Source organism: Panthera leo, chromosome F3 (assembly GCF_018350215.1).
Source record: "Panthera leo isolate Ple1 chromosome F3, P.leo_Ple1_pat1.1, whole genome shotgun sequence".
Lineage (NCBI taxonomy): Eukaryota > Metazoa > Chordata > Mammalia > Carnivora > Felidae > Panthera > Panthera leo.
The window spans coordinates 19,054,278-19,077,500 of NC_056696.1; the positions used below are offsets into that span (position 1 = coordinate 19,054,278).

The 23,223-nt window shown below is 49.2% G+C and overlaps 1 protein-coding gene across 3 annotated transcripts in view; it reads right to left on the reverse strand.

The window, feature by feature from the left end:
- Window positions 1-23,223, reverse strand: part of ASTN1 (astrotactin 1) — a 301,517-nt gene that overhangs the window by 15,538 nt on the left and 262,756 nt on the right. For 2 of the 3 annotated variants that reach the window (XM_042925143.1, XM_042925145.1), the window contains exons 17-21: window positions 16,901-17,169; window positions 9,992-10,125; window positions 6,056-6,207; window positions 4,867-5,002; window positions 940-1,040 (exon numbers count right to left, since the gene is read on the reverse strand). In XM_042925143.1, coding sequence (XP_042781077.1) covers window positions 940-1,040; window positions 4,867-5,002; window positions 6,056-6,207; window positions 9,992-10,125; window positions 16,901-17,169 — 792 coding nt within the window. Of the gene's footprint in view, window positions 1-939; window positions 1,041-4,413; window positions 4,491-4,866; window positions 5,003-6,055; window positions 6,208-9,991; window positions 10,126-16,900; window positions 17,170-23,223 lie in introns of those variants that run through there. The other variant, XM_042925144.1, reaches the window with a different exon arrangement.

Sequence of the window (23,223 nt, forward strand, 5' to 3'; positions counted from 1 at the left end):
GCGCGCCCCTGGAACGCTGCGGGGCCGTGTCCCTCACGGGCAACCCGATACACCTGGAGCCAGGAGCCACCCGGAAGGCCACCGGCGGGGCCAGCAATCAGCCTGGCCACCCCACTTCCCTTCCTGAAACTTGCACGGCCGGAGCTCCCACAGTCGGCCCGTGTCTCCGCTCACGTGCAAATCAAATCGGCCCTAGGCCACCGGAGAGACGGCGGTGGCTGGACAGGGCACTGTGCTTGGCGTCAGAGCTCTGCAGAAGGGGTGCCCGGGACGGCCAAATCCTGGCTCTGGGGGCCACGTGATAAGCCTCAGAGCAGGGGACGCTCTTGAGACACGCCAGGGGGCAACATGAGGAAGGGGATCTCTAGCAAGTGGGCTGTTTGTGCCACGGATGTTGACGGAGGCAAACCCCTTAAGTGACAAGGGCCTATTCCGGTGCACTGAAGAGGGACAATTCTCTACCAAGGGACTGGCCCACGGATACTCTGAAATATAGAATTAAGGATTTGGAAACATCTTTGGCGGGGGGGGGGGGAGATACGGTAATTAATTCCCCACCTGCAGACTCTCTTATGCTTTAATTCAAAATAACCCTTCAGATGTGCACAAACACATGAAGCCAGCAAGTGCCCAGATCAGGGTCCTGAGGGCCGAGGTCACGGGCACTTCGGTGCACACCCAAGCGTTTGGTGTTGTCGCCTGTGCGTGCCCAGGGCTTTCGTCAGCGTGTCGTGCCAGCTGCCTGACTCTCAGACCGTGTGAAATAGCAGCAGACCGTGAGGCTTTCCACCAGAGGCAGAGGCGGAGGCGATCAGACAGGTGCCGCCCCTGGGCTGGGCCTCGAATCCTCCCCCTTCTCCGCGGAACCCACGTTCTGTCTGACTCCCTTGCTCCCGCTTTCGGCCCCCCGCAGGCTCTGACGGCCCCAGCGTCACTCACCTTGGGCTTTGACATCATCCACCACGGGGCAAGGGGTCTTTACGATCACGTCGCTGGGCCTGGAACGCCGTCCGGTGTTGTCCACGCCCCACAGGGTGAACCTGGCAGAAGGGGGAGGAAACTGTCAACAGACAGAAGCTGAGGGCCTGGCTGACAGTCAAGCTGTGCTTGGGCGGGTTTGGCCCCGACCGTTCTCGCAGCCTTGTGTCAACGTGCTGCTACCACTCACGTCATGAGGTGCGTAGCCCAGAGCCTCTCATGGCTTCCCGGCGGGTCCTGGGTTGTAACGGGGTGCCTCGGGTATACTACTTGGCAGAAGGCATCAGGGCACCGAGCAGTGGTTCTCAAAGGGGGGCCCTCAGCCCAGCGGCATCGGCCTCACCTGGGTACTCGGCAGCCATAAAAGTTCTCCCGTCCGGCCCAGACCTACTGAATCGGAAACTCCAGAGGGGTGCTCTAACAAGCCTTCCACTTCTACTCTGACGGCCACTGAGCCGAGCGAAGACGTATGTGTCCAAGGAACCTGGGGTCAGAACTCGGGTCCGAGGCCCCACTCCCCACCGTGGGGAGTTACAGCTAAATCCTCTGAGCTCTACTTTCTCTCACCTGTGAAACGGGATGATGATGAACCCGCCTGCAGGTCCCTGTGAGGCCGAAATGAGATCATTACGTCCCGAAAGACCGAGGACAATACCCGGAAACCGGCGACACTGAGTAAATCACGTTCATTCTGTTCTGTCCTGTCTTGTGCTCAGATGGCACGGTGACGCAGAGGGCCGAGGACAGTTTCTCCCTTTTGAAGTCAGAAGCGGAACAGCCAGCGTTGAGGGGTCCTGACTTGCCTGTGGCTGGGGGCCTGCTTCCCATGTACGGCTAGTTCCACCCCACCACGGACCAGAAGCCCCAAGTGGAAACGCGGGCTGCTGGGACTGAGAATGTGACGAGCTGCCTGGGGGCAGGGCCCAGACCACACCTGTGGGCCCCGCAGGACTGCCTGGGCTCCTGGCTGTCAGTCAGGCTGGGGCCGGTGCTAGGCTTTCCCTCCTATGTCCACAAGGCAGCTCAGTCTGTTCCACTGGCCTCTGCTCCTTGGTTCAGATCCACCATCTTGCCTGGTCCTAAACCTCATCTGACCCTGGTCCAAATTCCGGCACCCTGCTACCCTTCTCTCCCTGCCAGCCCTCTCCTCCTAGGTCTGAGTGGTCCCTCTGTGCCACACCGGCCCCACACAGCTTCCCAGTGGCTGCTTGGATCCTCAGCAATGGCGGTCACTGGAGTTTCTCATCCTCTGGGCCTCCCAAGCAGGCTCCACAATGTCAGTGCAGAGCCCGACGCGTGGCTCGATCTCACAAACTGTGGGATCTCAACCGGGGATTCTTAAACATTTTTGTACTGTGGACCGAGAATCCTCAGAAGAATGTTTTTTTAGTGCATTAAATAAAATGCACAGATAGGATGGCAAAATAAGCCAGCTGGGCTGAAATGCACGTCTCCTTCCGTGGAGCCCAGGAGAAGAACCAGCCCTAAGCCTTCGTGTGAGGTAATGAGGTCATGGCAGCAGCCTGGAGTGGCTGGGGAGCGAGAAGCTGTGAGTGAAGAAAATGCAAACCCCGATTCAATTCTGAACCACCGCCACACCCCAGACAACCAGCCTGCAATTCTGCGGAAGTTACTCCGTGTTGCTGAACCTCTGTTTTCCTCAACTATAAAATGGGAGCAAAACCCCGACCTCACAGGGTCCCCGAGGCTCCCACGCATAGTAAGCACTCCATAAACGAAGGCTGACCTCTCCATTTTAATGATCAGAAAACTTAGTTGCAATCTTGCTTAGAATTACTTAGTGCTTAAAAACAAAACCAGGCTAGGGGCCAAGTGTTTCCAACAACTAATCCAGGGCTCCCTCCTTGCACAGGGACTGAAGGTCTGGCTCCTCCTGATCCTCTGCGGAGAGGAACGACTCTCCCGGGCCCTCCACGGCCCTCTTCGCGTGATCTGCAGCGCCACCTAGTGGAGTGCCGCAGAGCTGGCTGCTCCTTCTCTCGCCACCACCCCCCACCCACCCCCCCCCCCCCCCGGGGCGGGGTCTCTGACTTCCCCGGTAATGGACACTGACAGAAAGTTCGTGTTTTACGAGACAGCAATACTGGAAGCTCCCCAAAGATAGCAGAGTGGGAGAAGGTATCGGTCTCCGGTCTTTGATCAGGAAATATGGCCCAGTCAGGCCAACATGAGGAGGGTCCCAAGATGGGTAAGGGCTGGCTCATAGGAATTTCAAAATTCCTAATTAACAGTTGTGACTTAGTGGCAGGAATTATTGAGCCTTTGTTAGAAATGAGAATTCCAGTTTCACCGAATTGGAGGCATTTGACAGCAGGCGAGGTGGTCCACCCTCCCTAATCTTTGCTCCTAAAGCTAAGAAGCTTTGCTCATACAGGGTTCGTGCTGCCCAACAGCGCGAGAGCCGCTAAGAATCACAAGTAGGCTCTCTGTATTTCCCAGCTCCTCTAGAATATCCCTTGTCTTTATGTACTTTACTCGTATGGCCCCCTGGTTACTCTTTTTCCTAGATTGAAGATATGCAGGCTGAGCATCTAAGTTCATTTTGCAATCAATGCCACTCACACTTCTAGGGCTTTTCACCTCTGAATTCTTTAACTGTGGAAATGGAGATGATTTATTCTGGCTACTCTGACTCTATTCTTGTGACCTCATCTGTAAACTGTTACATGTTTTTCATACCGATGGGGTCAAAAGGTCCCAGAATGACGTCACTAGGAATTCTGCCTCTCCCCCTCCCCGCCAATTTTCCCATCATGACTTACACTCCTTCCATGTCTCCCTCTTTTGGAGTCTTTTACGTCTCTGCTTCACCAAATATTTTACAATTGTTCCAGGAGCTCAGGGCAAAATGAGGAAGAGCTCCCTGAGAGCACAGGGCTGTTCCAAGTGCCATGATACAGAAGTCCACTGTATTTCCATTGAAGAAAAGTGCTGACCATCTCTAACCTCTAGAAACTCTCTCAAAGTCACTAGAGCTAGCTTTCTAAAAAAGCAGAGTTCTTGGGGCGCCTGGGTGGCTCAGTCGGTTGAGCCTCCGACTTCAGCTCAGGTCAGTTGAGCATCTGACTTCGGCTCAGGCCATGATCTCGCTGTCCATGGGTTCGAGCCCCATATCAGGCTCTGTGCTGACAGCTCGGAGCCTGGAGCCTGTTTCGGATTCTGTGTCTGCCTCGCTCTCTGTCCCTCGCCCACTTGGGTCTTTCTCTCTCTCTCTCTCTCTCTCTCTCTCTCAAAAATAAACAAACATTAAAAAAAAAATTTAAAGAAAAAAAGCAGAGTTCTTGGCATTCTACACCTTTCATCTAACAAAATGAATAATCTCCCCTGACTTACAGCATTCACTCTATTTTTCCGGACTCACTTTCTTCCATTCCCTTTTACTCACCATCTGCTTCTGCTCTACGGGACTACTCGCTACTCACCTTCATGCCTCTTTGCTTTTGCCCTTGCTGGCTCCCTAGGCTGCTGTGCCTTTTCCAACATCACTCTACCTATGGAAATCGTACACAACCCAAGTCAGACGATGTCCACTCTAGTCAGAATTCACCATTCCTTCCTTTTGCCTTCTACCACACGTTCCTTGTTCTCCCATCTAGCATTTCTTTCTTCCTACCCGATATGAAAGTGACTTGTTTGTATCTGTCCTCTCTGCGTGGCAGAGTCTCTGAAGGATGGGGCTATCCGGTCTTTCTTCATCCTCCCTTTCCAGGCCCTAGAAAGCTCTCCATAACGCCGATGGGGAGAGGACTTGAGAAACTCAAAATATTTCCCCAAGTTTCTGAAGGAACTCAAGCAACAAAACAGAAGGAGCTTAGAGCCTCAGGACGTTCAGGGTAAAGAATCGCTAGGCGGATGTGTGTCACTCACATGTAGATGGTGTCCGGTTCCAGGCACCGAATGATCAGAGAGATGGTGGTAAGCTGCTTGTCTGGCACCTGAGAGGGCATGGCACAAGGAGACTTGGCTCCAGAGATGATGTCGTCCACAAAGCTCAGCACCGTTTCTGCCCAGGGGGAAGGAACGGAAAAGGCCATGAGAAACAACAACGGCCAAGCGGTGAGGGCATGGCGTCAGTTCAATGAGAACTTAACATTAACACTGCTTGGTCCCCAGTCTTCTCGAATTGCTGCAGAGAAAAAAGACCTAGAAGGAATTGGCTCTTCTGTTTCGTGTTTCGTCAATTTAGAGCCGTTTGTCCAGAGTGAATGCAGATACAACTCCGGATGCAAGACATGCATACCCCATCTGTGAGCTCTTTTATGAAATGTTCTTGGCGAGGGCAGAGAACAGCTGCTGTGGTCAGTGGTCACTGCCAGACCTTTGCAGTACCTGTACACAGCAGGAAAAGAGCCTTCGGGGAAGCAAGAGACATTCTCCACACCCGAAGGCACGGCATAGGTCTCTCAGCCCGAGTGATGGTTTCAAAAGAAGCCATGTACCCTGAGTCGGACTGTGGATGCCACTCTCCCATTGGCAACCACACTCACGCGTAAGTCTTAGGCACGATTTATGTTGACCTTTCCCTACGTGTAGGCAGCAAAATCCTAAGGCATGGAACATTTCTCATGGGGCGTTTCCCATTCTTTAAGACTTCCCTCTTCTAGCTGGACCTGGGAAAGCAGAGTTTGCTTTAGGACAAGACACGGGGTAAGCACATCTGTTTGCACATGCTTGTGCCTGGAGGGGGGTTATTAGCAAAGGAATTTTTTTTTTCTGTAATCATGGCAGTGGTTAGCACAGAATTGTTTCCTAATTGTGGGCTAGGATAACCAGTGTACTGTATTGTTGTTTCTTTGTGAGTGTGCCTAGAGGCAGTGAAATGGACACCTCTGTAATAAACAAAAAGAAAAACAAAATCAAAACAAGACTTTGTCAGATAGCTCGCCATGCAAAAACTCTTATGTGGGCAAGATGGCTGTTCTAGCTTGTCCCCGCTCCTCCTGCACTGCCCTGGGACACAGGGGACTGGGAGCAAAGGCCAGGAGGCAGGGCGTTTTTCTTCTCTCTTCTTTTCACCAATGGATCAAGATGAGCCCACGAAGTCAGAGATGCTCACCTGTCTCCACTTTGGAGTGGTCCATCCTGTCAGTGACCTTTTCTTGACGGATGAGGTAATCTACAATCTGCACCCCGATCGGAGGCTCTGAGTGTTCCCACTCCAGGACCACAAGGGTGCTGCTGGGCTCGTGAACCGTGGAGAGTCTCAGCCTGAGTGCATACAGAAAGAAACAACACATGGGGTCCCTGTTGATACCTTCAATTTTTTTCTGATACTGGCCATCTTCTCAACTGTTACACCCTGAAGTCTTCCTTCTAACCTTTCTTAACCAACTGCTACAATGATCTCTCTGAGCGCCTGTCTCCTTCACTAGAGACCAATGGTTCTTGAAGATCCCGGAAATCTACATTTTATTACTCTAAGTGCCTGTTACAGGTTAGGAACTCAACCTATATTTGTAAGTAAGTGACTCAAAAATGAATGAACCCCTGCATCTTACAGGGTCAATGGATAGGGCTTATAGGGTCAATGGATAGGGCTTTCGGGGTGGCCCTTTATATGGCTTGGAAATACAGTTTCTGGATTTGCTCTTGAAAATAGGAAAATGTGCTTAAAAAAGCTCATACGAAGGCTCAGTGAAGGTGGTGTCTTGGAGAGCCCTGCATTAACAAGGCCATGATCAGCTCAGTTTCCATAGTGTTACCAGGATCTGCCCTGTTGGGGGGAACGCTGGCTTCCATCCTTGCTATGGATCTGCTGGCCAGGCTTTGCAACAGGCTCGGTGTGGAGGCAACACACATGGGGGCTTTACTGGACAAGAGAGATGTGACAACATGTTAATAAGTTCTCTTCGGGGTGATGTCCTGTGTCTGCAAACTCTGATTTCAGTTTCTTTCTTTGCTCTCGGGTTTCTTTGAATATCCTGATTCCCAACTCCAGTATTTCTTTGCTTTTTCCAGTTCATAGTCTCCTCCTTCCATGCAAATTGTCTATTTTGGCCACTCTTTTGCCTTCCCATCTCATACCTCTTTGTACTCAAGACACATTATTGACATTTGGTGGTATGGATCTCCTAATGGTCCCCGTGGTTTCAATTTGCTGCCTTGTTCTGACTTTGTATGTGTGTCTCACATTTCTCACTAGCTTCCAATTCCCTGTTTCTTCCTAGACCACGGGTTTCTGGGGATGTTCCCAGTTCCTGTTCACTCCAGTCTCCCTCCTTCACATGCATCCCTGCCATTCACCCTTGGCCTCGGGTCCCATATCTCACAACCTCCCACAATCATCGTCCTCTGGTCTCTACTCAGGTCACAGATGCCTGTCACTGGTCTCAGGGATCACTGCGCAAGGTGCTGTGGATGGAGCACACTAAAGCAAAAGTCAATTTCAATTCAGCAAATATTTGTTAAACACCTATTGTAAGAATGACTTTGGGGCTAAAGATGCAGGGGAGTGGTCAATAGACAACTATACATGTGCTTATAATAATGTGTGATAAGAACTTTAAGAAGAAATCATGGGAAGCTATGGGAGCAATAGCAAGGAATTTAACCAGTGGGAAAATAATGCAAAACACATGCTCTTTAGTGGCTTACTATGAAGGAGCTCATAGTTTGCATATGACATTAAAGATGGAATAGACCCAAAACAGTGCAGATATTGACAAATTCATTAATTAGAGTCATATGCAGAGTGCTATTTTGAAGAAAAAGCATTAGGAAGCTTAAGTGAGTAACTAAGCCTTTCTGAGAACTCAGATTCTTTGAAAATATGGACTGAAGCCCCCCTCTCCTGAAAAATAGCGTGCGTGATTACAGAGACTCGTGTAAAACCAGAGTGCATTTCTATTTCCAATGACCAGTCAACATCAAAGAAACTAACGTCTGCCACTAAAGAAGTGATTAAAGTTGACACAAGAAGTGAAGTCCTTAATAGAGGTTCCTGCTTATGGAACCTCTGCTTATGGAAAGTTAGCCCAATTTGATCTTTAGCGATGACATATAGTAAACACAGGTTTGGAGAAAAAAATCAGCCCTAAGACACCAATGGTTGGCTCTTGTGTCCACCTAGTGATAGCTATTTGGCGGCTTCAGTGTTGTGTCAAAGGTAATTTTCTTAGTTGGTGAATCCATCCAGAAGCATCATCTGCTTCCAGTGGCCCCCTTTATACCAAAAGAAAGGACTTCTACTGACAATGAGCTTGATTCTCTTTTGACTCAAGAGGTCCAAGTCACGGCCATAAAGAGCAAGAAACGAAGGGCCGGTGTATCTAAAACTACCCTTAGAGAGAGGTCGTGTAGACAACATTGGTCTGTACTGACCGTCTACTGTTGTGTCCTCCTCCTTCTCGGTTCTCTTCTTGCTCATCCTGGCCCGTTGGTAATGCCCACCTGTGCTCCCATGCAACAGGCCAGAGGGCAGCGTCCAACAGAACCAGCCCCCCACTTGCTGGTTTCCTCCTGCCGGCTCGCTCTTGCTGACTCGGCCCTCCTGTTCCCGCTGGTCCTGATCCTCCCTTTGGGCTTTCTCTGCCTCACCAACCCACGGGGCCACGCAGGTCCGGCTGTTCCTGCCAGCACTCTTTATTAGACACCATATGTCTGTGCTTCACTTCCAGGGCAGATGCCACAGTAGAGGCTAAGGCGGTTCCTGCCTCAGGCCCTTTACTGGAATTTCACCAGTTCTGTTCAGCCTTCCCCTGAGGGCAAAGAAATTGGACATGTTCACCGTGAACCACCCTAGAAGCCCTCTGTACTCTGTTCACTCCTCAAAGGCACATACCCCCTGATGCTCATCCCCAACTCTCCTCTTCCCAGTTTATACTTACTCTGGAGCAGCCCTTCTCATAGCTGTGGTTGCATCTCTCATTTCTTTGGGGTTGATTTAAATCTTATCTTTAGTGCCTATCTTTTTTTAAAAGTGTTTATTTATTTTGAGAGAGAGAGAGAGAGAGCACACTAGTCTGGGAGGGGCAGAGAGAGAATGGGAGGCGCAGAATCCGAAGCAGGCTCCAGGCTCTGAACTGTCACCGCAGAGCCCGACGTGCGGCTTGAACCCACACACCGTGGGATCATGACCTGAGCCGAAAAAGTCGGGTGCTTAAACGACTGAGCCACCCAGGCGCCCCCTAGTGTCTATATTTTCTACAGAGCTCCAGACTGTCTTTCCCTCTGACCACTGAACATCTATCTCCATTAGGACTGCCCTGACAGAACCCCAAGACGGGTCCACACGAACACAGCCTCCTCCTCAAGCCTGCTTCTTTTTTCAGCTGTGGCCTATTCATCTTCCCAGCCACAGGGGCAGGAGTCTTAACATCCATTCTCAACTCATCCCTCTTTCCCCCTCCCACCAACAAGTCACCCACTGCCCCCTGCTGGTTCTACCTAAAGTCATCTTTCTATCCTATCCTCCCCACACTATCGCAGCTGAGATCCCAGCTTCTTAGGTGGTGGTTCTGCTTCCTGCTCAGTGACCTTGGAAAAATTCAGTCCATCTGAATGCATTTCCTTATCTCTTAAATGAAAGTGATAACAGTACCTAATGGCTCCACACGGTGCCGCCACCCAGGGCATCCTTGGCCTAGTTAGCGGCTCGCTACAGGCCTCTCACTTCCTCCTTTTCGATACCACTTTATCCTCTGATCTGCACGTGCTGTCCTACCCCCTCCACCTTCAGGGAGAGATTCAAGGGCCACCTCCTTCATGAAGGCTTCACCATTCCCCAAATTCAGACTTGACCGTTCCCTTTCACACTTGGCTGAAACGTCTCATAGAACTCATAGAACTCTTATTGTCTGTCTTCTACCTACAGCTTCTCTGTGTGCCTGCCTCCCCCGGAAGACGGAAAGCTCGCCGAGGGCAGGTACTGCCTCGCGGTTTTCTTACCCAGCACCCAGCCTACTGCTTTGCACACAGTGGACCCTCTGTAATCTACGTGTGCAGAAGCGTGCGGAGGCGTGCATGCAACAGAGGCAGAGAAGGGGAATCGTACACAGGCTGTGGGAGAGGCGCACAGGTGGGGAGTCCATCAGCTCCAAAAGCGGTGGAGTCACATCGACACCAGTCCTCGATGACGTCTCCAGTCCCTGAGCACCACAGGGAGCTCATGGTGGCCTCCTGCAAGAGCTGCAAGAGAGGGCAGGGGAGAGAGTGAGCGTCCAGGAGTCGGGGCTGGGCCACCACAGTCGAGAGACAGAATCGAGGCTCCGTCTGCTTCTTTGGTTTTTGCATTTTTAAAAACGTTCATTTATTTATATTTGAGAGTGAGGGAGAGAGAGAGAGAGCACACGAGTAGGGGAGGGGCAGAGAGAGAGAGAGACAGACAGACAGAGAGCCAAAAGCAGGCTCCGAGCTGTCAGCATACAGCCCAACGCCGAGAGATCATGACCCGAGCCAGAGTCGGACACTTAACCAACTGAGCCACCCAGGCGCGCCAGGGCTCTGCTTGGTTCTAAATAATATCCAGGCAGTAGGCTGTGGCACCGCCTCACCATTTTTTGAGCTAAAATTCCTAATCCCTGGACACCGTTTCTGGGAAGCCAGACCTCGCAGGACCTGTAGGGTGCCTCTCTCTCATTAATGTGACAGGTGAAGGGCTGTCGCTTTGGAAGCAAGTCTTACTTCTCCCTCCTACTCCAGCCATCATTCCACATCCGGGTCCCTAGCGACAGTAACCTCTGTCCCATACACTGCCCTTACCTCCCTTTCCTCTGCCCTGAGGTCCTTGGCCCTTTCTCAAATGCCTCTCTGTGCCTCCTTGTGTGGCCTCTGCACCCTGCCCAGCATGGCTTCCTCATTCCTTCAGCACACCTTGTACCCCACGTACAATAATTACACAGTTCTGCCTTGGGTTGTGATTGTGTGTGAGGCCTCTCTCTCCTGGTAGAGGGCAGAAAGTGTGGCCGACACGCTAAGAACCGGGCTCCAGAGCTGTCTGCTCTGGGTGCGGACTTCGGCTCTGCCAATCACTGCCGTGGGACCTTGGGCCAACTGCATAAATGTTTCCTCACTGGAAAGACGGGAGACAAACAGCACTTTCCTTACAGGGTTGTGATGATCACATGAAATAATATACGCCAAAGGGCATAGCATAGTACTTGTGCTATGCACGCACTAGTCGCATATAAATAGTACACAGCAGTCATCAATAAATGTCAGCAATTATTATTGTGTTTGAATGACAGAGTGGGGTCTTATGGGGAAGCTTATAAATGCCGCAGAGCCTAGAACAATTCTTTATATACAGTGTTTTCATAGCAGATATTCACTATTAAATGAAAGCACAAAAGGATAAAATTAGACCAGTCAAGGAGCAGAACTTGAGATGGGGCAATTCTCTGGCGAGGAAGCAGATCCTGACGGGCACTGACCCCTCAGCGGGGTGCTGCTGCCTCAACCCCAGGCCAGGGATGGGCAGAGGGGGAGGCTGGCCGCATGGCACATGGCTGGCCAAGCTGGCCAAGGTCAGCTTTCTCTCTGGGTCAGCCCATCTATTGCAGCCGCCGCTTTTCCTGTGAGTCTCTTCTCTCTGACCCGCTCTTACCAAACCCACATGGAAAATTTGGGGCCAAGAAACTGAAAGAAAGAGACGGGGGGGGGCGGTGGGAGGGAGAAAGGAAAGAAAGAAGGAAGGAAAAGGAGAAAAAAAAAGAGGAGAAGAAGAAGAAAAAAAAGAGAGAGAGAGAAAGCCCTACAAAAATCAAAACGCCCACGCTGAAAGCCAGTATCCCAAGTTACGTTGCTTCAGAACTTGACATAGTTGAAAATAAGGGTCAATATTGATCTTCCTCATCCCAATCCCTCAGGTTGGGAGCGTCTAGGGAGGAGGGGCCAATTCCTGAGTATCACTATAATATGTGTGCAGTTTTAGAATCTCAAGGCCCTTGTAGGGCTAACACTTTAGTTTGAGCTCCTTGGAAAATGGTTATGATTGACAGTGGAGGACACTTAGAGTCAAAGAGGTGAGGTGAGCTGCTCAGGGTCACGGGCTAGTGAATGGGGGCAGTGACAGAACCTGAGCTCAAGGTGACCCATGCTACATCTCAGGCTCTTTCTAGCAAAGCTGTCTTCATAAACGCTGGATCTGCCAGTTCCCAGCATGAAGCCGGGCGCACGGTAGGTGCTCACTTTCTGCTCTGCCTGCCTGAACCAAATTCAAATCAAAAGTATACTTTTCTAAACTAAGAAAACAGACTTTCATTGAGATTGGTAGAATAGAGAGGAAATTGTGGCTGCCCGTTTACAGTCTTCCATCAACAATTACTAGCTAAGCACCTGTGGGGGTGTTTCCTGTGCTTGGCGTTAAGGATACAGTGATGCGTAAGACCTATACAGTCTCTGCCCACATAAATCTTGCAGCAAAAGAATAAACAAGCACAAGTTACATAAGTAGCCAAATAACTACAACTGGGTGGTGGGGACTCCAACGGAAAAGGGTGAAATGTGGCAGGAGGGACAAGGAGGGCGGCCGGTCTCACAGAGGAGTTTGGGAAAGCCTCCCTGAGGATGTGTTTTTATTGAACTTGGAGGGACAGATCAGGAGTCTGGTTACAAAAGATGGGGAAGTGTTCCAGGTGGAAAAACCAATATTAAGAAGACTTCAGCCTGGATGAAACTTGACCTCTAAAATCAACGGAGAAAAGGTTGCTCTGGCTCTAAGAGACAAAGTGAAGGGGGAAGAGGTTCTCAGCAAATAGGAAGGGGTGGGGCGTGTTACAGAGGTCGTGTGGGCCATGGTGAGGGGCAGTGTCACAGTCTGAGGGCAGCCGCAAGCCATTAAAGTGGTTATTTTTTATGGTTATTTATTTTTGAGAGAGAAAGAGTGGGTGAGGGGCAGAGAGAGAGGGAGAGACAGACAGTCCCAAGAACGCTCCATCCTGTAAGCACAAAGCCAGACTTGGGGCTCGATCTCATGAACTGTGAGATCATGACCTGAGCCGAGATCAAGAGTCAGACAATTAACTGACTGAGCCACCAAGGCACCACCCCCCGCTTTTTTTTTAAGTTTACTTTATTAATTTTTGAGAGTGAGAGAGGGAGGGGAGAGAGAGAGAGACAGACAGAGACAGAGAGAGAGAGAGAATCCTAAGCAGGCTCCACACTGACAGTGCAGAGCTTGATGCGGGGCTCATGAACCATGAGATCATGATCTGAGCTGAAATCAAGAGTCACACACTCACTGGCTGAGCCACTGAGGTGCCCCATTAAAGTGTTTTAAATAGGGGAACAACATTATCAGATTTCCAACCCAAAGGAGTAAGGACCAACACTTATGACAACAAACATTTCTTCAAAAGCTTTAACTTTCCACTTTTGACTTGCACAATTCCATGAGTTCTGACTCCCTCAATCCTGGGCCATAGCTAGCTGAGAAGGCAGGACAGGGTAGAAGAGAGGAATCAAGAAGAAGGCCTTTTGGAAAGGAAGGGGAAAAAAATTAACGTTTTTCTTAGTATCTGCAGTGTGTCAGGCATCGCCTGGGGAGTCCTCATTTGTTATGAGATTTAATCCTGATTCCAGAAAAGAAATGGGATTTTCCCATTTTTGTTATTATTTTGTTCTAAGGAAAGCAGCTGAACTTTTGAGCCAAGTTCACCGGTCCCTTCATTCCTCCATTTATTCATTTCATTCATTGATTCAGCAAAGTGCTCACTATGTGTCCACTACAACTCGCCACAGAAGAACAAGTGCTTCTCAGGGTCTCCAGGAGAGTGAACCATGTGAACACTTGTGATAGGAGGTGATACGCGTTCCAGAAGATGTATGGATACAGACAATGTGCCGTGAAGGCACATGGGTTGGCCTCGGAGAACAAGGGAAGGCTTGTCACAGCGGGTGATGCTTGAGCTGAAACCTGGAAACACTTCACAGCAGGAGTTTGCCAGTGACAGAAATGTATGACAAGCCATTCCTGGGAGGGAGAGTGACAAGTGTGAAGGGCTAGATGCACAACAGAAAATGTGTTTAAGGAGGTACAAAGAGTTAAAATTTGGAGGATAGAACATAAAGTATAGAGTGGGTACACCCTAACCGTGTAAGTGAAGACACCGTTGGGACAATGAAGGGTCCTTATAATGACATGCTAAGGATTTTAGATTGTATGTAACAGATTCTGCAGAACCACTGAATTATCTTGCTGCAGTAGGACCAGATATCCACATCAGAGAGAAAACTCTGACTGGTCTCACAGGAAAACCAGCAAGAGGTTACTGTAACAAGATGGCGGCCTGATGTTACAGTGCATGACTGAAATAGTTAGGCTGTGATGGGGGTACAGTAACAAGAGAATGAATTCAAGGTATTTGTCTCTTTTTTTAAACTTTTAAAAATGTTTTTATTTATTTATTTATTAAAAAAAATTTTTTTTAACGTTTATTTATTTTTGAGACAGAGAGAGACAGAGCATGAACGGGAGAGAAGCAGAGAGAGAGGGAGACACAGAATCGGAAGCAGGCTCCAGGCTCTGGGCCATCAGCCCAGAGCCCGACACGGGGCTCGAACTCACAGACCGTGAGATCGTGACCTGAGCTAAAGTCGGACACTCAACCGACCGAGCCACCCAGGCACCCCGAAAAAAAATGTTTTTATTTATTTTTGAGACAGAGGTTGACAGAGCATGAGCAGGGGAGGGGCAGAGAGAAAGAGGGAGAGACAGAATCGGAAGCAGGCTCGAGGCTCTGAGCTGTCAGCACAGAGCCCGACGCGGGGCTCGAACTCACAGACTGCGAGGTCATGACCCCAGCCGAAGTCTGGACGCTCAAGCGACTGAGCCACCCAGACACCCCTGGATTCAAGATATCTGTGATCCCTGGTGATACACAGATGTCAGGGAGTGACAAGAAAAGGAAGCAAACTTGGTCTCCATTTGGGGCAACTTGGTAGAAGAGAATCCCATTCACTGAGATTGAAGCACAATGTTTGTGCTGTTTGGGGTGGAAGATGGTAAGTTCAAGTTCGTTGGGTCTGGGACACCTGGTGGGTTATACGGCTCCACCTCCTGGTTTCTGGGCTGTTTCTAATCACAGACTGAAATATGGCATCATAGATTGGTCCCAGAGAAGGAGGCCAAGGAGACCAAGAGAGGTTAGAAAATTGGTTCCAGACAAGCCAGAGAGGTAGGGATAAGAACACACGCTGACTTACAGGTTTTGTGACTTAGCACCCCCACCCCCTCCTTTGCTTCTACACTCCACATCCTCATTCTTTGGGAGAAAGAGAAAATTGGAAGGAAAAGCAGAGGAGTAGAGAGAATGAGCAGAAAAGAAAGAGTGCGTCTGAGGAATGAGAAAGAACAAATACGTGATGGTGACTGAACTTATTCGGCCACCTTGTCTGTGCGTTTAGAAATTAAAATATTCAAAATACGGCCAGATGCCTGGTATCTCCCAACCACTCTCGTGAAACCAGTGCAGGGAGACAGGGAGGGGCCAAGATGTGGCAAGTAGGAGATCCAGAGAGGGGGATGATGAAGACAGATTCCTCTAGCTTCCCCATCATGCTCATGACGCCCCTGCAGGAAGCCATGAATCTCTGTCCTCCTCTCCCACCAGGCTCTTCCTTATTCTGCAGCTTTGCACGCCTTGCCCCGCAGCACAGGGCTGGGAGTGTGCTCTCTGCCTCTGCTGTTCCCAGGCAAGTGCACAGGTGATCCTGGGGCACCAGCAGCCTTGGGTGCTCACAAAAGACAGGTAAGGGCGCTGGGTTAAAGCCACCGCAGCTTTGGGTCTCCACAGTGACACCAACCCCTCCTCCTCATCATCCCTGTAAACCCCCCTCTCGTGGGCCTTTCTCTCCAACTCCTCCTCCCCAGTCACTTCTACCAGACTGAAGAGGAATTCATAGGCCAAAGGAACCATTTATTCTTTTGAGAAACCTTGTCTTCAAACACTCAGTGAAATGTCTGTGGCAGAGGCGGAAAGGTGAGGGAAGCCCACGTGTGCAAAATCTGTCCTTGTTGGTCCGAGCATCACCTATGAAACAACATGATACGCCAGGTGTCCCTTAAAGGAGGACAGAGAAAGCAATTATGGCCCCACCTCGATGGACACACCTCTCAGGCAGGCAAGCAGCTCTCTGCTCTGACTCTACTAAGTCTTGTCCCCAAGGCCACCTTTGCCTGTAGTCTCAAAAGTCCCACACCCTGAGCTTTCGTGTTTTTATTCTTGTCATCGTCATCACCGTTGCTGTTGTGTGTTTGACCCACTCTGTTCTGTCTGTCCTTGAGGAGATCAGAGAGCTAGGAGATGAGCTAAGCCACATGTCTCCAGCTTATCCCTTTGGGTCCATTCGTTTTCTCGCAGCACCTTTGGAAAGGGAGCCGCAGAGGGAAAGGGGGTGCTGCTGGGAAATGTCATGATCTAGTAGCATTATTTGAGGCGGAAGATTTGCATGGATGTGGTGTTTTATAGTCTTTGTTCTGAGAGTCAAAGTGACGGGCAGAAAACCATCCCCTCCAGGCTAAGACCAGACCCTTCCCTTCGGGACCTGGGCCTGATGCACTCCTCCTAACCTCGCAGCTGGTGCAGGCTCAGGATCTGTTAGGGGAGCTGAGCCTCCTCTCATGACTGTCCCCTAAGGCTTTCTGAACAAGGCCTTTAGTGACTACGAATGCCGTGCCTCCCTCTCCACCTTTTTCTTTCCAGCCCTTGTTGCTCAAGGACCTACCCTAATGCTGAGTTGTGACTCCTGACTCATTACCATGGGTGTTGTGGATGCACTGATTTGATTTCATATGCAAACATGTAAATCTAAACAAATAATGTGCCTGGATTAGCTCAACAAAAAGTCTCACTATCCATATTCTAGCAGGGAGCTCAACTACACCCTGTCACCCCCCAGGCCATCTGGAAAGCCCTCTGTTGTTGCTCAGGCCTCCCAGAGTCAAGGGTCCCAGGCCTCTTACCCTCTGGGTCTGGTTGTTGGTCACCAGTTCATAGATGGGGGCTGCTCTGGTCACCTCCAGCAGAACTGGCTCAGCAGGAGTGTCAGGGCTGGATGTCACATGACACAGGGGGCAGGATGAGGGGCATCGTCCCTTGCTCTGGCACTCCATGCGGACCCCAGCTGCCATGCGCTTGGTGCCAGACTCTGACAGGCTGGCGATGTATTCTGGGAACGTCAGCACCTTGGGGTCTCTTTCCCGCTCCTCTGACTCATCGGATGGAGAGTTGCCTGCCGGACACAAAACGAAAAGGAACAGTGAGCAAGGATCATGAAAGAGCAAGGTCTTGCATGTTCTTGTGGCCCGAGTGCCGGAGTCAAGTCGTAGGGAGGTCATGAAATGTCACTGGCAGGTTACGGATGTGATTCTGACCTCCCATTGAATATGGGGAACCCATCCTCCCAGTAACCAACAGAGTTGGAAACAGCCTTCTAAATGTGAGATCAGGTTGTTTCCTTTCGGAGAATCATCAGCTCCACTGATCCCCTCAGAGGGAGGCATCTTCAATGCATGTGCAGGATCTAGGACTGTCATCAGGAATACAAACAGTAGCAACAGTGATTATTCCGGGACTCAGCTCCCTCATCCATTAAATGAAGATATTCCTAGTACTACCTCTAGCGTTGTGTGATGAATAAGTGACAACACGTTTTTAAAGCACACACCCCAGTGGCTAGTGCATGGCCAACCACCATCATAACAGTCTTCATTATAACCACAGGTAAGATGTACCTAAACTATGAAGTGAGATCCAGTCCAGGCCTCCTTCAACCCTTACAAGAACTCTCTGCATGGACTTCCATCATTGCATCCATTTTATGGGTGAGGAAAGTGTGGTCAAGAGCCTTAAGATCACACAAGGGTAGTAGGTGGTCAGAGCTGGGATTTGAATCCAGTTTTGCCAGATTCCAAAGCCTTTGAGTCATTGGGGGAAGAAGAGGACTTCTCTGCTTCATTACCCATCAATGTATTGAATATGGGGAGGGAGTTCTGGCTTTTTCAAAAAGATCTGCGCTCCAAAGCACTCCAAAGAGACAGATTCACATCGCCCTTGATTGATGAGTAAAAAAGGTAGTTAGAGAAACTCTTGGTTTATTTTTGGTGTCAAAGATGAGAAATGCTTACCCGAACATAATACTTTGTTCCCTATGGAAGAAAGCATGGCTTGATATTTGTCCTCCAAGCCTTCATGATTTCCCATTTAACCTCTTCATTCCAGAGGAAGATGGAAGTAGGGTCCGTTGACCCAAGTCTACCTTTGCCTTGGGTTCCTTTCTACACCCCTGGCCTTTTGTGACACCACTGCAGTCTCGAACATGAGACAATTTCATGCAGGCCACAGAGCTTTTAGAAACAAGGGGCAGATCTAGAACATTCATCCTGGTAGTCTTGGCCTGATCTGGGGGAAATGCAGTACTTGATGGGCCAGATCTCTGGGGGAAATGGTTGGAAAGTTCCAGAAGGTGACCGGGATACAACTCATTGACTTGATAACAAGGTTCTCTCTTGTGGGGTCCAGGGAGTGCTCTGCTCGCCTGTCTCGTTTGTTATGTAATATGAGCCCGTTTGGAAATGTCATGAGACATTTCAGCACTGTTGTCTCCCAGATGAACACCCTCATTATGTGGATGAGGCATCTTTATCCAGAGACTCCACTGACATGGCTTTCCTCCTGCTCACTAACACAAAGGATTCTCTCAGTGACTGCAAACACGGGATACAATTCATTTCACATTTGCTTTTTGTTTAATAACAAACCCAGAGTGGAACTGAAGCCTTTCCTAGTTTATAAAAACTGCATAACTACATGTACCAAAACCAAGAATGATGTTATCAAATAGGGAGGCCCAGGAGCCCACACCAGCGAGCCCCAAGGTCCCTTGAGCCACATGTAAATCCTGATTGACATTCAGGCTTATGCAACTCAGTCCCATGGCTGAGAGTATTTGTAAAATGACCACAATCTGGAAGGACTCTCCTCACCCAGCCCCTGGCCAGGCCTCAGTCTTCTTCAACAGGCTATATGGACTGGGCAGGGATAAGAAGTGAATGAGGTCTTGGATTCTTGATACGATTTCTAGAAAAAAAGGCCTTCATTCATTGGGGAAATGAATGAAACTCCAAAAAAAAAAAAAAAAAAAGAAAAAAATCAGTGAAAACACAGTGCGTCTTTTCAAGACAAAATTTAAAAATTTTTGCTGCACAAACCTTGCCACAGAGCTTGAGTGTCTCCTGGAGGGCCCTCGTGACCCTTCCGATCAGATTCATCTCATCAACCCACAGCCCTCCTTGTGGAGTGTATTCAACAGAGGCGGGGAAAAGAGGTCCCATGAAATGACCACTAGATGGCGATATCAAGTGTAAAATGACTTCTGTGAGAGGGAAAATCTTGCAATGAATTCTGTGTGGCCACTCTGGTACTACAGAAAATAAACTTGGAAAAGTAACACCTGGCAACTTAAAAAAGTGTGTGACAGTACCATTTTTTTTCCAGTGGAATAAGAAAAAAATTTAATGAGTAGCCTAATTCCAGAAAATGTATCCTAAGGAGAAACAATAGAGAGCAAGACAGGTAATTCTGAGAGACTGAGAATGAAAATCCTCCCTCAATATCCTTCACATGGAGTGACACTTCTAAGTGGAGATAATATGCCACCAAATTCCTTTCCTCTCGCCTTGAATCCCCAAATATCCAGGAACTCTGCCCCCCACTTGCCCACCACACACTCCACACGCATTCAGGTGTAGGACGCCTGCCCATTTATCACTTAGGGTGCACCGCTGTGACAGCCAGATGTGGCCACTAGAGGGCACCGAATCCCCAAACACAGTGGAGCTGAGTGACCACCTCCCAGCCCTCCAGCACTCCATCCTTAAGACTTGTAATTGCTGTAAACAGCTGAGAGGCTATTCCCTGGTGGCTGTCTGCTGACTGTCCCAAGCAAAATCAAGATACCACGAATCCCCTTCGATATCCGGGCAGGAGCACGGTTAGGGAGAAGAGAGGCGTGGGAAGGAGGATGCAAAAGAAGATGGTGGCAGACCACCAAACTCTTGTTTTGATCCAGAATCCTATTTTCTTTCTCCTGAAAATATTCAGGTTCATAGAAAGCAGGCCTTGTGAAGGACCCTCTAGCCCCCTGGTCATGCAGTACGGAGCTGTCTAGAGAGGAGCTGGATTTATACAGAAGTGATGAGCAGCGAACTCCCAAAGCCATCCATTCAGGCTCCAGCAAAGAATAGAGATGTGTGTGTGAGAGAGATTTTTCAAAGAGGAAATGCATTTTCCATGCGCAGTTAAAGGCACAATTGGGAAATAATCCTTAAAATGATGGAGTCCGGTGGTGAAAGCCCAGATAAATCTCCCTTTGCCCAAAGAGAGCACCTATAACATCATGTCTGTGGCAAGCGAGAGAGTAGTTCAAATCCTAAAAGCTTTAGGGGAGTCTGATCTTTGACATTTGCTTTTAACTCCCCCTCAGTGTTGGAGCGGGAGGCAGAGAGAGTGCATGGAGAGTCACAGAGAGGAGACCCCCCTATTTCCTTATTGTTCAATGGCTCCCCCCTCCACCTCCTACTCTGGTTACATTCCTTAGGTACTTCTTGCCTCTTCTGCCCTCTAGATCCCTGGTGGAAATTCTCTAGTACTTTAAGTCACTACGTTGTCTCTTAATAAAATGAATATGCGATTTCAACAAGTTACAGAGACTCTGGACATAAGAAAGGAGCTACAATTAAGGGCATAAAAGATTATAATTGGCAAAAGTGCCTTCTGATCAAGGGCATCCAGGTGCCCAGAAGGGGCGTGGCCCCCTCTTATCCCTGTTTGCAGAATTCATCGAATTGCTCTCAGGGAGGCTTTGGAGTCCAGCCATGACACTTAGCTTTCATATAAGTAGAAGAACAGCCAACCTGGAATGTAGTTAACAACCCCAAAACTGCAAAGCATTTTGCAAATACAGTTTGCTATAAATAAATGCCATTTGCTTTAGGCTAAATCTGTATCCTACAGCACCCAGTGGATGAATTTCCTCAATAGAATATTGTGGAATGAGAATGTTGGCATCCTCAATGTTCCGAATCTCATTGTGGATGTGCCCATGGCCTTAGGCGTGTACATACTGACCCACCTAGACTCAGGAGCCTACGAGGATGATAAAAGCGAGGGACCCATCCTCATACAGGGTCTGCTCTGCTGGTAGGAACTGACAGGTCATGGAGGTGGATTAGTTGTTATGAAGTAAATTGGTACAATTCCTGTAGGATTCGGGGACTGCTTAAGACTCTCTCTCCTGAGTTGGTGCCCAAGGCAATGAGATGCTAATGACATCACAGCCAGAACTACAGAGGTAGTTCATTAGGCAGCAAAGAAATCAAATGCAAACTAATTAGATCCTAGCCCTTGGAGACGGCACAGGATCTACAGGAAAGAAAGCTTGACGTGGGGCAGATGAAGCACAGCCGTGGCAAACCGCACCCTGGAGCCCCCCAACACCCTGCATTCCACCACCCTCCCCGCCGCCAGCCTGCTCCTGGTCACAAAGGGTGTCCTGGAGGTATCTGAATTCACATTTCCATCCACGCCCTCCGGCTCAGATCAGTCTCTCGGGATGTTTGGTCACGTCTTTGGACAGAGAGGTTTAGGTCACTTGGGATGACTTAAAATGAACTCCTAGACTTGCCGTAAGACAGTCTCTGAGACTTGAATAAAGTACAATGTGATGGGTTAATAATCAAGGAGAAGGGGACAGGGCATAAACTGGCCACTTCTCTCTACTTCTCTGTAGGAGACAGCGAGTGTTTGGGGTCAGTAATTGTGTTTCAATTGGGTTTCATCTTTGAAACTCCTCTACCCATTTCAAGCGTATCCATATCCCTCCTCTCTCTCTCTCTCTCTCTCTCTCTGTCTCTCTCTCTCTCCATGGATATATGTTTTAGGGGGCAGGGTAAAGGGGGTGAATATAACAACCACGACCATAGACTTAAAAGTTAAAAACAAGTCAAACATAAAGAATAAAACCGAAGCATTTGTAAACAGTTGCTAGCCTCGTACTAAAGCTTCGAAGGATCCAGTGGCAAGAACAAAGCGTTATCCTAACCACAGCCAACTCCCCGTCTCTAGCCGGGACCTCTCCCACCGGTGTTAACAGAGCCTTGTCAATAGCTTGCTTGGAAATCCATCTGAATGTCCGACGGGCACCTCAAAGCCAACATGTCCCAAACTGCTGTGGTCATTCATCCACACTCTCTCCATCAGCCTGCCTCTTCTCTCCAAGGTGCTCGTCCAGCGAATGGCACCAGCTTCCTCACTGCTCAGCATGCGAGGCTGGGCTTCGTTGTTGGTTCTTCCCTGCCCTCCCAACCAATCACCCAGTCTCCACATTCTCTACCTCCCCAAACCATCCACTCCTCTGCTCGCCCACGGCTGCCCCAGCGGCACAGCAGTTTAAAGTGTGAGGTCAGAGTCAGACTGCCCAGGATTGACTTCTGACCTTAGCACTTGCTAGCTGTACAATTTGGGGTGAGTTTCTGAACCTTTCTGGGCCTGGGCTTTCTCGTCCATAAAAAAGAGACAGCAACTGAACTGCTTTCATAAAGCTGTGGTGGAGGTGAACTGATATAATCCATGAAGAGAGCTTTGCCGTACCTGGGACACAGTGAGGCCTCTCCGAAGTTAATTACTCTCATGATGCCTGTCTACTTGCCTGCTCTGCCTGCCACCAAACGGGCTCCTTGAGGGGCAAAACTGTGTCTAGTTCTTCCACGGTAATGTCCCACAGTGTTGTTATTGCCTAACAAGTAGTTAATGCATTCGACAATTCATTAAGCAAATATGTATTGAATGTCTACCGACGTCTGTCGAATTAATAAATCATTTATAATGACTTGTATAGGACGTGACTAGGTACTAACCAGACAGGCAGGGTTTCAATTCGTTTCTCGCCTTGCCGTCCTGGGTTCTTTTGAGATTTTCTGGTTTTCTCCTATAAAAAAGACGGACGTCCATCCAGAGCAAGTTCCACCCCTCTCAGGGACAAATGTGAACTGGCCCGAGATAATCTGATTGCAAAAATTTGAGGAAATACCGCAAAAGTACACCTTGCAAAACTGTACTTTTGCAAAATCTCAAAGGCTATGGCTGTACATGGAGTGTTTACCTTGGGATAGAAGGAGTTAAGCTTAAAAAAAGGAGCAGCCAATTGTGGCACCGACGAGCAGGCAGTGGTTTTCCTGTGACTAGTAAATGTGGGAGCGTTACAGCCACTAATGTCACAAAGTGGCAA